Source organism: Haliaeetus leucocephalus, unplaced genomic scaffold, assembly GCF_000737465.1.
Source record: "Haliaeetus leucocephalus isolate CR32 unplaced genomic scaffold, Haliaeetus_leucocephalus-4.0 Scaffold317, whole genome shotgun sequence".
Classification (NCBI taxonomy): Eukaryota; Metazoa; Chordata; class Aves; order Accipitriformes; family Accipitridae; genus Haliaeetus; species Haliaeetus leucocephalus.
Window position 1 is genome coordinate 157,563 of NW_010972753.1, and position 12,801 is coordinate 170,363.

The 12,801-nt window shown below is 49.2% G+C and overlaps 1 protein-coding gene across 1 annotated transcript in view; it reads left to right on the forward strand.

The window, feature by feature from the left end:
* Positions 1 to 12,801, forward strand: part of RAI2 (retinoic acid induced 2) — a 37,947-nt gene that overhangs the window by 24,277 nt on the left and 869 nt on the right. The window contains exon 2 of the mRNA XM_010571375.1: positions 12,005 to 12,781. Within this exon, the coding sequence (XP_010569677.1) occupies positions 12,110 to 12,781 (672 nt within the window). The 5' untranslated portion in view covers positions 12,005 to 12,109. The remainder of the gene's footprint in view (positions 1 to 12,004; positions 12,782 to 12,801) is intronic.

The following is a 12,801-nucleotide window of genomic DNA, read 5'->3' on the forward strand; positions in this document are numbered from 1 at the left end:
TGGTGATAGATGATGCCGATCCATTAATGTAGTAGTCTCATCTGGGAAAGATGTAATTGTTGTTCTGCATCCTGCAGTTTCCCTAAGTTTTTCTGAACATGTAATAGCACACATCGCAGCGGAAATTGCTGGTGAAAAATGCTGCAGTAAATATGTCAGCGGCTCTATATACTATGGCAGCACACTCCTCTTCTGGAACCACGCAGCCATCATTAAGATAGGGGAGGTGATAATAACAAAGTTTGGTATACTGCATTCATCATGATGTATGTGCTTTCCAAAGGTTTGATGGAAAAGCATGGGCAGGACCGACCTTGTTTCCTCTTGCAATATGTGTCTGCGAAATATGTTCATGTTGACTGGTTCATAGTATCAGGAAAATAATACTTACTTTTACCTGCAATAGCAGCGCTATTTTTACAGCACTGGTTGCCCTGCCTGCATTTCCTAAAATATAACCTTTTTTTTCTGAGTGGTTGGAGTCTGGATCCCTGATGACAAAGAGCATTATTACTTTTTTGTGTAGTCTGGGCACAGTCTGGAATAGTCTCACCTCCATGCAGTACGAGCAGTGTGTCGGTCGGAGCCAGGATACCCAGCTGGAGAAGACTCCTTTGAACTGGCTGGAAGGTCTCTGCTCGTATAGCATCAAATTAGTAAAATTTGGACATTAACATTCACCCTTAGGCAGACTGTAAGTGCTCTGGCAGCAGAGAAACACAGTAGACCTTAACGAAATGGGAGGAAGAGGCATGCTGGAGGAACACAACTGCAAGTAGCGGCCAGCAGCTAGACTGAGAAGGAGGGCAGTCCCGTGCCACCTCATGAGTGCGTGCCCACCCGTCCCCACGAGGAAGGTGTACTCTGGATTGCAGTGGTAACTGGCATCCAAGCTGAGGTCCGTGCTTTGTGCTAATCATGTGCCAAAACGATCTCTGCCCAGAAGACCTCACGGTCAAATAGGTGAGGCAGAAGGCACTAGAGAAGAAGTACTTGCATGTGTGCATGTGTGTGGGGGGCATTTGTAGGTGTTACAGGTAACCTGGATGGGTTAACTGAACAGCAGTAACCTCAGCAGCACTGAAATGCAACAAGACAGAATTTCAGTATTTTCTGTTATTTACATATTATTTGTGGTCAGAGGCATCTGTATTTCACAGTTCAGCACAGGGGCTGAAGTTCTAGGGGGGCTAAATTGGTCTTTGAGAGTGAAAACATGGTGAAAAGTTGTGAAGTCTTCTCGTTATCATCAGCACTGTAATACTGCATCTCACGCTAGTGTTAGCCTGAATTCAGTCAGAAGGCTGACATCTTGTGCATCACGGAGAGAAGAGGTCATTTCTCTGCCTCTCAAAGTCAGACCAGGAAACGGTCCAGACACTGGGGTGAAAGCGAGTGTGTAAAAGGATGCAAAATTCAAAGAAAAAATGCTGCAGTTTTCCTCACATCACAGGAGTTCTACATTTTTCTGTCTCTTTTAAACAAAATCCTTGCAGCTGCTTACAAATTTTGCAAGGATGAAAGTAAGGGGCTAGTTCTGCTTGAAAGTTTTTCCATCCACACATTTTTAGATAGGGTGGTGCAAGAGCAGGGCAAATTTGTAATCTGCTGAGGATTAGCACTGTCAGGTAGCTGATGAAATGTTGGGCTTCGTTTATCAAAGTGATGGGGTGGAGGAGAGGGAAAGTCAGTCTAATAAATCTGAAGCTATGAACATAAAACTTGATCTTGAAGTGGCAAGCTGAAGGACCATTTGGTTACTCATGCCAGTGGGGAAGGATGAAGTATTAAATCTCCACATTTTGCACCGGGAGAGGGAGGACTCCTCTACCCTTTTGCTCCCAAGCAGCACCCCGATAGTCCTGTGCCTTCGTATCTGCCCGTGCTCCCAGTGAGACCCTGTCCCACAAGAGAAGCTGATGAGTTTGTTTTCGGTCCCCAGCTCTTTGGCCCATCCCTGAATCTTGTCATTTGGGACCATATCCATGCCACTGAGAGCCATCAGAGCTATAGGTGTCTTTCAGCCCACTGTGGCAAGCTGGATGGCACGCATGCATGTGGTTAATCACCTTCATGTCCTTACCTGTGGTCTTAGGAGCATTTCTACCTCACCAAAAAGGATCTGTGAGCTGGAAGATTCAGTTTTTCATTTGGTTTTGCTTTTCTTCCCATTATGTATTTATTTAAGCCAGACTATATCAGGACGATGAGAGATTATGTGAAAATTTGGCTTTCAGTTGATTTAAGATGAGTTACAGAATTGTTGGGATTTGCTATGCTTAACCCCCATGGCTTTACCATACAGTAAGACTGTTTTCTACTTGTTCTTTCTCTCTGACTTGGGAAGGTCTAGAAAGCAAGATGAGCTTAAGGGGAGTCCTCTCAGCAGTGCTGAGGTTAGCCCCGTTCTGGCCTTGTCTGTACCAAGAAAAAGTGGGTTTTAGCTGGAGCTGGCATGCCATGAGGAGGGGATGGGAAAGGGTTTGCAGCATGTCTGAGGGGCCAGGGCTCTCGGGGTGCATGTGGTGCTGGTGGCACCTCACTTAGTTTATGGGGTTTGAGCTGGTAAAGCTGGTTTACCCCTCAAGGGGTACTCTGGTGTGCTTTGCTTGTGTGGCTAGTCGGGAGACAGCTGAAGCAGTCGAAACCATGTCGGTATAATGGGGCAAAGGCAGATGTTTCACCTGCAAAAGTGCTGTAGCAGTTTAAAACTGTTTTTTAACGTTACCTCACTAACCTGTTGGCTGAGGCTTGGTAAGTGGTCCATGAGGGGTCCCTGTCCCTTGTAACCGGGAGCGAGACAGATTCACATAAGCAAGAAGAGACAGGCAATGGGTGGCGGCCTTTGCCACACCAATACCAATTCTCATCTGGATCTCAGAAAAGATCAAATGAATGTAGTAAAAATATCTGAGCTTGGGATCAGTGGAGAGGGTCAGGACAAAATAGCGAGCCAAGCGTCTCTGAGCAGAGAACAAACCTCCGCTGGGGAACTAATGAGGCTTTGAAGTCATTTCACTGACATCAAACTTGGAAATCCTTTGTAAGAGCTGAGATGCTTTAAGGACTGTTTAATAAAGCACTTGACTGGCAAAGGAGCAAATATTTTATCAGGCTGACACTGAGTGCTTTTTGTTTCGAGTTTTGGGGGAAGTGGGGCTGGCAATTACGTTTCATTGGTATCCTTTTTCCTCTTGTTATCATTGGTGTATCGATTGCTGGGAAAACAAAATGCACGGTTTTTAAAATTTACTGTAAAGTAACGGCTCTCTTGTTTGTTTTGTTTAGCTCTGTGTTCTCAAAACAGCTCATTTGTCTTTGCTTAGCTGGCAAATACAATGTTTTGATTGAAAATGATACTAAATAATCAGTTAAACGGGATATTTAATGACAGGAAAAATTGTTTAAAATATTTTTTTCCCATAGGAAAATCATGCACTTTACTTTTCAAGCCTAAGAAGTCTTTTAATGCTAGCATGAGTCTGCATTCTTCCTACGGTCTCGCTCCAAAAGTAAACATGTGGGTCCACCACATGTGTGAAAACTGTGGAGGTCAAGGTATAGTAAATCTCAGGAGCTCTGATGCAAAAGAGATCCCTAGAGTAAGTCCAGTTTTTCCCTGATACCACTTTAATTTAGACTTTCTTAGGTTCTCAACCTGCTGCCAGTTTGCCTTCCCCGTGGGAAGCTGACCTACTGTGTGAGAAGCAAGCCTGGTAGATGAGGGCAGAGGAGTGGATATTGCCTACGTACACTTCAGGAAGGCCTTTGACACTGTCCCCCGTAAGATCCTCACAGACAAGCTGCTGATGTATGGGCTGGATGAGCAGACAGTGAGGTGGACTGGAAACTGGCTGCATGGCCGGGCCCAGAGGGTGGTGATCAGTGGCACGAAGTCTAGTCGGGGGGCAGTGATGAGTGGTGTACCTCAGGGGTCAATGCTAGGTCTGATCCTAGCTTCATTAACAGCTTCATTAACGATCCGGATGATGGGGCAAAGCGTACCCTCAGCAAGTTTGCAGGTGACACCAGACCAGCAGGAGTGGCTGATACATCAGAGGGTCATGCTGCCATCCAGAAGGACCTCAACAGGCTGGAGAAATGGGCCGACAGGAGCCTCATGAAGTTCAACAAGGAAAAGTGCAAAGCCCTGCACCTGGGGACAACTCCAGCCACCAGTGTGGGCTGGGGGCTGCCCCGCTGGAAAGCAGCTTGGCAGAAAAAGACCTGGGGTGTCCTGGTGGACACCACGTTGACCATGAGCCAGCGATGTGCCCTTGCTGCAAAGAATGCTAATGGTGCCGTGGGCTGCACGAGGAGTGTTGCCAGCAGGTTGAGGACGGTGATCCTTCCCCTCCCCTCAGCACTGGAGAGGCCACAGCTGGAGTGTTGTGTCCAGCTCTGGGCTCCCCAGTACAAGAGAGGCACAGACACACTGGAGAGAGTCCAACGAAGGGCCGTGAAGATAACGAAGGGACTGGAGCGTCTCACGTATGTCGAAAAGCTGAGAGAGCTGGAACTGTTCAGCCTGGAGAAGAGAAGGCTCAGGGGGGATCTCAGCAATGTATAGAAGTAGCCGAGGGGAGGGTGCAAGGAGGACGGAGCCAGGCTCTGTCCAGCGGCAGGACCAGAGGCAATGGGCACAAACTGAAACACAGGAGGTTCCCTCTGAACGTCAGGAAACACTTTCACCGTGAGGGTGACCGAGCCCTGGCACAGGCTGTCCAGGGAGGTTGTGGAGTCTTTGACCCTGAGATATTCAAAAGCCGTCTGGCCATGGTCTTGGGCAAGTGGTTATAGGTGGCCCTGCTTGAGCAGGGGGTTGGACCAGAGGACCTCCAGAGGTTCCTTTCAGCCTCAACCCATCTGTGATTCAGTGACTCTGAGCAAGCAGAGTGCATGATGGGGCTGAGAGGCGGGGAGGGGAGGGCAGCAGGACTTTCCCAGGGGCGAGCAGCCCTCCAGGTTGGCTTTTGGGAAGCTGCCGGTGAGAAGATGCTCCCCCAGGGCCACGCAGGCAGCACCTCCTCACCGCAGGCGCTCAGGGCAGGGGGGTGATTGCTGGGTCACCGACATACCCATCCCAACACAAGGCTGCAGCCGCCGCCGTCCCCATCCCAAGGGACTACGTCACGCTTCGGGAGGAGACATCTGCATGCTGCTGGCAGCATCGAGGGAAAGGTGATTGAAACAGATACTTCTGCAGTCACAAAAGCGGTAACTTGCCTTCCCTTTTTGAACAGAAATTTGGAGTGCGAAAGCTGCACTGAGTTGGAAGAGCCTGCTGGGTGGAAGGGACATCACTGAACTGGGTGGCACGTGACTCAGCAGTAATTATGGCTGGCAAATTTATATTTGTCCTTCACATGTCCCATTTAATACATCAGATTTCCGTGCACTGTCTCCGCCTCAGAGTGTGTGTTCAGCTTACTGTGGGCTAAGCAAGCTGCCACTGTTCAGGCATTTCTGTACTATGCCAAGGGAAAAAAAAATAAACCACCATTCAAAAGGTTTTATTTTCGGGAACTTGCTGCAAGGTTCCTCCAAGCGTGACAGTTTAGAGACCTCAGGAACGGGGATGTGCAGTGAATATGAGAAACAAGCATTTGGGAATAGCAAGATCAATCTCAAGTAATTTCAAAGTAGCCCTGTTTTTATAGTGCCTGCTTATATATAATACTGTATATTGCGTGAGCGGTGGTCCTTTTGAAAGTAGGAGACCATCAGTTAAGTGTTATATCCAGTTAGTGGAATAGTTTGTGAATGGAGCAGAGGAAGGGGAAAGGCATCTGGCAGTACGGCGGCATGTGCTATCTCTCATATGCTTGGGGTATGTCGTGGTTTCCACTGCAAATGTAGGGGGGTTTTGTGAGGTGTCCAAATTGGGTATAAAAATTCACTACAGGTTGAAATTTGTCAGGCAAATGCTCTATTCCTTCTACAGCACTTACCGTCTGTCTTGTATATATTGCCCCTGGGTATAAAGACACTGGTTTGAGACCTGTGACAGGATCTTTTTTTCAATTGGTCTGATTTGGTTTTAAATGAGAAGAAAGTGAGTTCTCTCCTCCCTGGAATAGATTGCTAACTACAGGCTGTTGACAACAGCAATATAGTTAGCAAATATATTACTCTAACGCAGCTCTTTGCAGGCAATTAGCCTGTGCAATAGGCAGACCACTGTGGTATTTCTCAGCTGAACTATTTGAAAGACCGAAGTACAATCAGCCAGTCAAGCCTCTGCATTTGGGAACAATTGTGCTGTGTGCCAAAGTGGTGTATACATGTTGTCAGCGTCCTATCTATAACATGCCATTTTGCACTGCCATAATGATTTCCTTTCCCTCTCGTTCCCCCCAGGGCTTAACAGCCTGGATGGGAGCCTTGACACAAATAGGTTTGTGTCCCAGAAGGTTCCAAAATGCAGCGGTGGAAAATAAAAGTACCTGTTGCATGAGCTGCGTGGGAGCCTTGTTACTCCTCTGGTGTCTTCTGAAGTTGTCTGATGAGATGCTCTTATTTTAACTGCTCCTCGGCAGCGTCCAGCTCATCCTCTACTGTGTAGCTCCTGTAGAATGAGAAGTAACACGGGGCAGCGCGTGGGTGCGTGGTGAGCAGGGGACGTTGTGCAGAGGGACGGGGAGCAAAGGCTGCAGGTGTAGCTTTCATACTGGCAGGGGTACCCTGGTGTAGCCCTCCCTCCTCTCTCTGGCTGGTACCGTCTTTCCAATGCCTTTCTCACCTTGCCCTCAGTCACTTTTGAATGGTGCCTCCTAAATCTTAACAAGGAGTTGCTGGGTAGTTGAGTCAAGGGAACAAGGGGGGAGAGGGCAGGGCTAAGCCAGGATGTTTGCTCAGTGCCCCTTGGAGGGGACAGAGAAGTGCATCCCCGGTGGTTCCCCTATTGCTGATGACCAAGGCGGGGGCATCGAGCCCCCTTTCCAGAGGCGATGGGACTGCATTTGGGGTCTGACTGTGAGCCAGCAGGGCGGGCGAAGGGCTGGTTGCCTTAATAAAATGTCCTGTGGGTCTCCTCCACTCCGCCTGTCCCGTACCTTGGAGGGGGGGTCACCATCAGCCTCCCTGCGAGCAGAAAGGACAGGTCCCACTGGCCCTCCGGGTGCCTCTGCACCTGGCCAAGGTAGGGGGTTATCAAACGCAGCACCCTGAATGGTGAAACAAGGTGGAGGAGAAGGCTGGTTCACCATTAGCTGTGAGTTGGTTACTCCTCTGCCCTTTGGTGCTCAAGGATTACACTACTAAAAGGGTATGAGGGGTAGCCAGGACTGTCAGACTCAGGCGCCTGAATATGTGAATTGGTGGGAAACGTGAGAGGCAAATGCTGCTGAAATCATCTGTGGTTTTCATGTATGGGAGAGCCCACCTGTACATTATTTGTCCAGTAATAGCTCCTTGTATCTGGTATATGAAAGCTCACTTTATTCAAATACGCTTTTTTCTATTCTAGCAACAAAACACCAATAACACTATGGTACTTGCGTATGGCTCGAACTACACAAAGCAAAATTTGCAGGATGGAAGATGACTACATGACTTATAGTGGTTGGTCTGGGTCAATATGTGTCCTTGTTGCCCACTTGTGTGTTTACTGCAGAAGGATGCAGAAAGATGGGTTGGGCTTCAGCCGCTGAGACTGCTGAGGATGGGGCAGGCCCAACCCTGAGCTCCTTCAGAAACCCGCGTCTCAGCAAGGCACAGGCTGGGTGCGTGGTTTCGTGGAGCGTCGAGGGCGATGGGGCGTGCTGGTGGCCGACCAGCCCGGCGGGGACCGGGGCGTGCAGGAGTTGTTTGGGCGCTTGCTGCCGGGGGTGCTCAGCAGGCCTGCCGCCCTCCCAAAGGGTGGTGGGGCGTCCCCGTCGGGGATGCTCTCACTATGACCCTTGTTAATGGGCTTCTGCAAAGCAAAAATCAAACATTTTGCTTCTGGCGGGAGGATCAGCGACGGCAAGCAGTCAGTTTTGGCTAAACATTGAAGTCCAAATCCGTCCGTAATTTTGTCCCCAAGCTGTTCCATTAAGTCAAGATTTGTAATTTTGGTTTGTGTTTGATACTGTGTTTATACTGAAGGGAAGCCCGATTTTTCCAGGCGGTACTGAGCAGGGCATCCCACAAAGGGAGCATCTGAGAACCTTCCCATAGCGTAATTTGAATTCTGTGCAGATAGGGAGGTACAAGCTGCGGTACGGGCGAGCACGCAGAGCACGGGGATAGCTGCGTACGGTGCGGTGCTGCGGTCCCACAGGAAGGCATGCAACAGCCCTGAGAAAAGTCTGTTGCACGGCCATCAGCAGGAGATAAAAAAAATAAGCTAGAGTTATCAGCACCCTTTCATGGCATTTCTGTATAGCTAACATACCATTTCCTGTACAGTTACACACATCATTGCACAGTGCCATGAACTTAACTCTTATCAGCACCCCGGTGGGAAAGCCTGGGTTATTTACAATAGGGCTCGTTTCAGTGTTGCAAGCTTCTTTTCAATTAAAACAAAGAGCAAATTAAATATTAAATAGATAAGTAGGCAAAGTGAAATTAATTGATTTTCTGGCACTGAGGTGTGGTAGACAGAGGAAACTTAAAGCAATTTCACTGAATTATATTACCTTCATTTGTGTATATTAGGTACATGAAACTTGTTTTAAAAACTGAGTAACTCTGAATAATGTATGTGCAGTGAAGCAGCAATCTTAACCAGCCCCCCCCCAAACCCCAAACCCAGCGCATGTGTCAGGTTGATTTTTTATTATAGGAGAAATATAGTATAGCTATCACTGTTAATACCAACACTGAAACATCACTTTAAAGTCATCTCCATGTTGACTTACAGTTTTGTACCTTGTACTCGGTGTACGTAGTATAAAAGAGGAGTCCAGGAACTACAAAACACCTCTTTGGACAACTTCAAACTGTCTCTTGATCCCAGATCTTCAAATGTTTCCTCTTTTGAGGCTTGGGGACTTGGATCCTTTTCACTCTGTCTGCTTACTGACCTTGATAATAGGTGTTTAGTTTGATACGTCTTTAGCAGCCCTGGGATTGCCTCCCAGGTGAAACTGAAAATTGCCTTACAGGGTGCAGGAGGCAGTTGTGCTGGGACTCCGCTGTACCTGGCAGCTGGCTACTGCCAAGCTGCAGGCTGCAGGCAGGATTGTGAAGTATTTTTGTGTGTGTGTGTGTGTATGTGTATGTCTTTTTTTTTTTTTTTTGTAGCGATCACATGCTCAAGAAGCAGGTACACTGGAAGTAAGGAAAACTTCCACATAGGAAAGGTGAGGGGGGGAAAATCCCTCACCCCAAACCCATAAACCTGGGTCGAGGGCTGCATCTCACCTTTCTCCTCCTTCCCCTCACACAGTGGGACCCTCCCAGAGGCAGTGTAGGGCCACGAGCTCAACAATCTGTATTTATAGATCCCAGAAATATGTAGGATTCAGTGTGGAAAACAATATTTGACTATGCTTTAAAAAAACCCAAACAACCAAGCCCACAGGCATTTCTTCAAGGTGTCTGATGGTGATAGATGAGCTCTTCTTCCCCTCATCTAGATATTTCCTCTGCCTGCAGCCCTGTCACTTTTTAAAGCAGCAATGGGGGGATTTTATTACGGTTTATACTTTCATCTTCATCCGTGATCTGTCTCCCTCTCCATGGGTCTGTACAGCATGCTAATCCCTCAAGTCTCTTACACAGCATAATTTTCATCTTAATTTTTCTATTTCTCAACATTAAATGGGTTTGCCAGGGGAACAGGGGTCATTTCCTGTCCCTGCCAGATCGTTAATTCTCTATGAAAACACCGCGATCTCACGCTTCTCAAGCAAACAGAAACATCGGGAAAAGCCAGTGTTATGTGCAAAATACTCAGCTGTGCTGCAGCAGCTGGAGGAGCAAAGATGCTGGTGTATGCTGCAGAGACCACAGGGTTTTAAAATGGTCATTTTAAAAACAGGGAGAGATTATATGAGAGCAGCAGAAAATGACTTTTTAATTCCTTAAAACAGAACCAACATCTTTTTTTTTTCAGCTTGCATCTGCTGAGTGGTCTCCTCAATGTCTTTCTTTTTAGAAATGATTGCTCTTCCCTTCCCTCCCCTCGCCCCCCCCAAAAAACCCAACCGGTGCAATTTTTTTTATACTGACTCTTGTCACTTTCTAAATAAGGGATTTGATTTTTGCTCTTTTTTTTCGGTGCTTGGGCACCTCTGTCTGCCTGTAATCTGTCTCAGCCGAAGCTGGAAAAGGAAACAAAAACCCCTCAACCCTGTATTTGTGAATGCTTTCTGCAGACCATTTCATGAGATGAGAAAAATCCAGAGTTATTCTCCTTAAGCCAGCAGCAGGAGAGGAAAAGAAATGACTCATCTGTTTACTTTTAAAAATCCTTTTTAAGAACTCAAACGCATCTGATAAATTATTAGCATTTTACCCAACCAGCCTCTGCTATTAACTCCTGGCATTTCTGTAGTCTTGCGCTCACTGTAGCATCTTGCTGCCAAATCCAAGGATTTACAAGTCTCAGGAGAGACTTGGGAGATTTCCCGCTTCCCTGCCTTGGCCATTTTTTAGCCTTTGTTTGTGGAGTTGTTTTTTTTTTTTCTTTTCTTCCCTTTTCCCTGTCCTCTTTGCAGGTTTGCCAGTATTACAAACATCTATACGAGCAAATAATTTCTGTAAGCGTCAGAGCCAGTGGAGCTCTTCGTGTGCTCTCAGATGCAGACACATCCCCAGGCTGGGAGTCCTTACCCATCCAATTTCGGAGCGGCGCTGCCCTCCCTATCATCCCAACGCCAGCGTGCCAGCCGGCCTGCAGCGATGGCACACGGTTTGCTCGTAGGGAGCAGGATTCAGCCACGTGCAGGTGAAAAATGTAAATTTTGGGTGTGCCAGTGCTTTCCTGTGGTAACGGAGCTGAAACCGGACAAGTTTCCATGGTGATTACTACTACGGCAGGATGCGCCACACACTCTGGGAGAGGCACGGGCGGTGCCAGGCGGAGCGGTCAGCCCCCAGCCAAAGTCTGCTGGTGGCAGCTCGCGGGGTTGAAATTACTTATCGTTCTAAATAAATGCATGCGCAGCGCCATTAATTTGCTGCCTTTTTTTTTGGGGGGGGGGAGGGTGTGTAGTCTTTCTAGGAAATAGGCTGGAAATTTCACCGCAATCATGAATAGAAACCATGTCTGCCCTTTTTTAATTGCCATTTGCTTGGTTAATATGAAGGGTTGGGCTGTCAAAATAAATTTGCAGTTGCTTTGATTTTTTTGTTATTCCTTGGGTCTTTAATCAGTCAGCTGCTTGGTTCACACTACTGTCTCTCTCTAGCTCTGTGGCAGGGTGAGGGCCGGGGTTTGGTTTGGTTTTGCTTTGCCATTGCCTGGCCACGCTCTTTTCTCACCCTGCACACGGCAGTTTCGGAGGTGCCGTACGCACCGTGCAGCGCGCGCCTGCTTGCGTTTAGTAAATCCCACTGGGATGACAAAGGGCCAAGTACTACAGGGGAACCGAGTACCCTTCGCCCAGGATGGAACATTTCTTAGCAGTGCTGTTTTTAGAAATGTTTGTTTTGGGGGCTTTTGCTTGAGTTAAAACAGCACGCTGTTGCTCGGCTGTGCTGTGCACTGTCATTTACGTGAAGCTTTGTTTAAAAATGTGGAACGGATGGCCCAAGTCCTTGTTCATCAGGCTGTGTACTGGGTGGAAGGGGTGGAGGGGGGGGTGCTGGCTGCAGGCAGTCCTCGAGGCCTTTTACATTATCTGTGTTTACAGCTAAATAGAAGTTCCTCAAAACTCTTCGTACAACACTCGGGGATGTATGTATATCCAGCATCGCTGTATATATAGTACACTGTCTTACGGAGCCGTTAGCCTGAAGCATGGAAATGTTTAGCAGCTTTTCTTTGGCGATGGGGTCTTTAAAGGCAATTGCAAATATTATTTTAAGGAGGAGATTTATGCGCTGCCTAAAACATGTTTCTGGCTCGCAGGCCAAATTATGTCGGTGCCGATGCTCCCGGCAGCCCGGAGCCGCCGCGGGTCCCGCTGACGGCGATGTAGAGGCGGCGCCGGCAGAGCCTGAGAAGCCCCGCGACATGGAGGAGCTGTACAAGGACGCCCCGAACCTGCCCATGGATGTCACCAGCCCGCCCTCGGCCATGGCCAACAACAAGCTGGAGAACGGGGTGGCCCAGCTGATCACGGCCGAGGCCTGGAACATCAACTCGGCCGACCTGATGAAGAAGGCCCTGTCCCCGCTGGTGACGGTCCCCGCGCCCTCCATCCTGACGCCACCGGCCGAGTCGCAGAGCGGGGTGGCCCTGAAGGTGGCGGCCACCGTGCTGCAGCCCATCTGCCTGGGGGACAGCCCCGTCGTCCTGCCCATCCACCTGCAGGTCGCCGGCAGCGCCGCCCCGCAGATGCCGGCCACCAGCGCCGCAACCCCCTACGTCATGACCACCCAGGGCCCCGTCCCGCTGCCCGTCCTCCTGGAGCAGCACGTCTTCCAGCACCTGAACTCGCCCCTGGTGCTGCCCCCGGGGGCCGCCTGCCCTGCCAGCCCGCTGCACGCCGGCCTCTTCCCCGCCACCGCCACCCCCCCTGTCGGGCAGCCCCAGCTCCTGGACCCCAAGCCCTCCGGCCAAGCGCAGGAGCCCGTCCTGCCCCCCGTCTTTCAGACGCCGGGCTTCGCCGCCGTCCTCCAGGACCTGTTTCCCTCGCAGGGCGCCCTGGGCTCAGCCCCCTGCCAGCCCCCCCCCGACTATGCCGCCCTCCCGCCCCAGGCCTT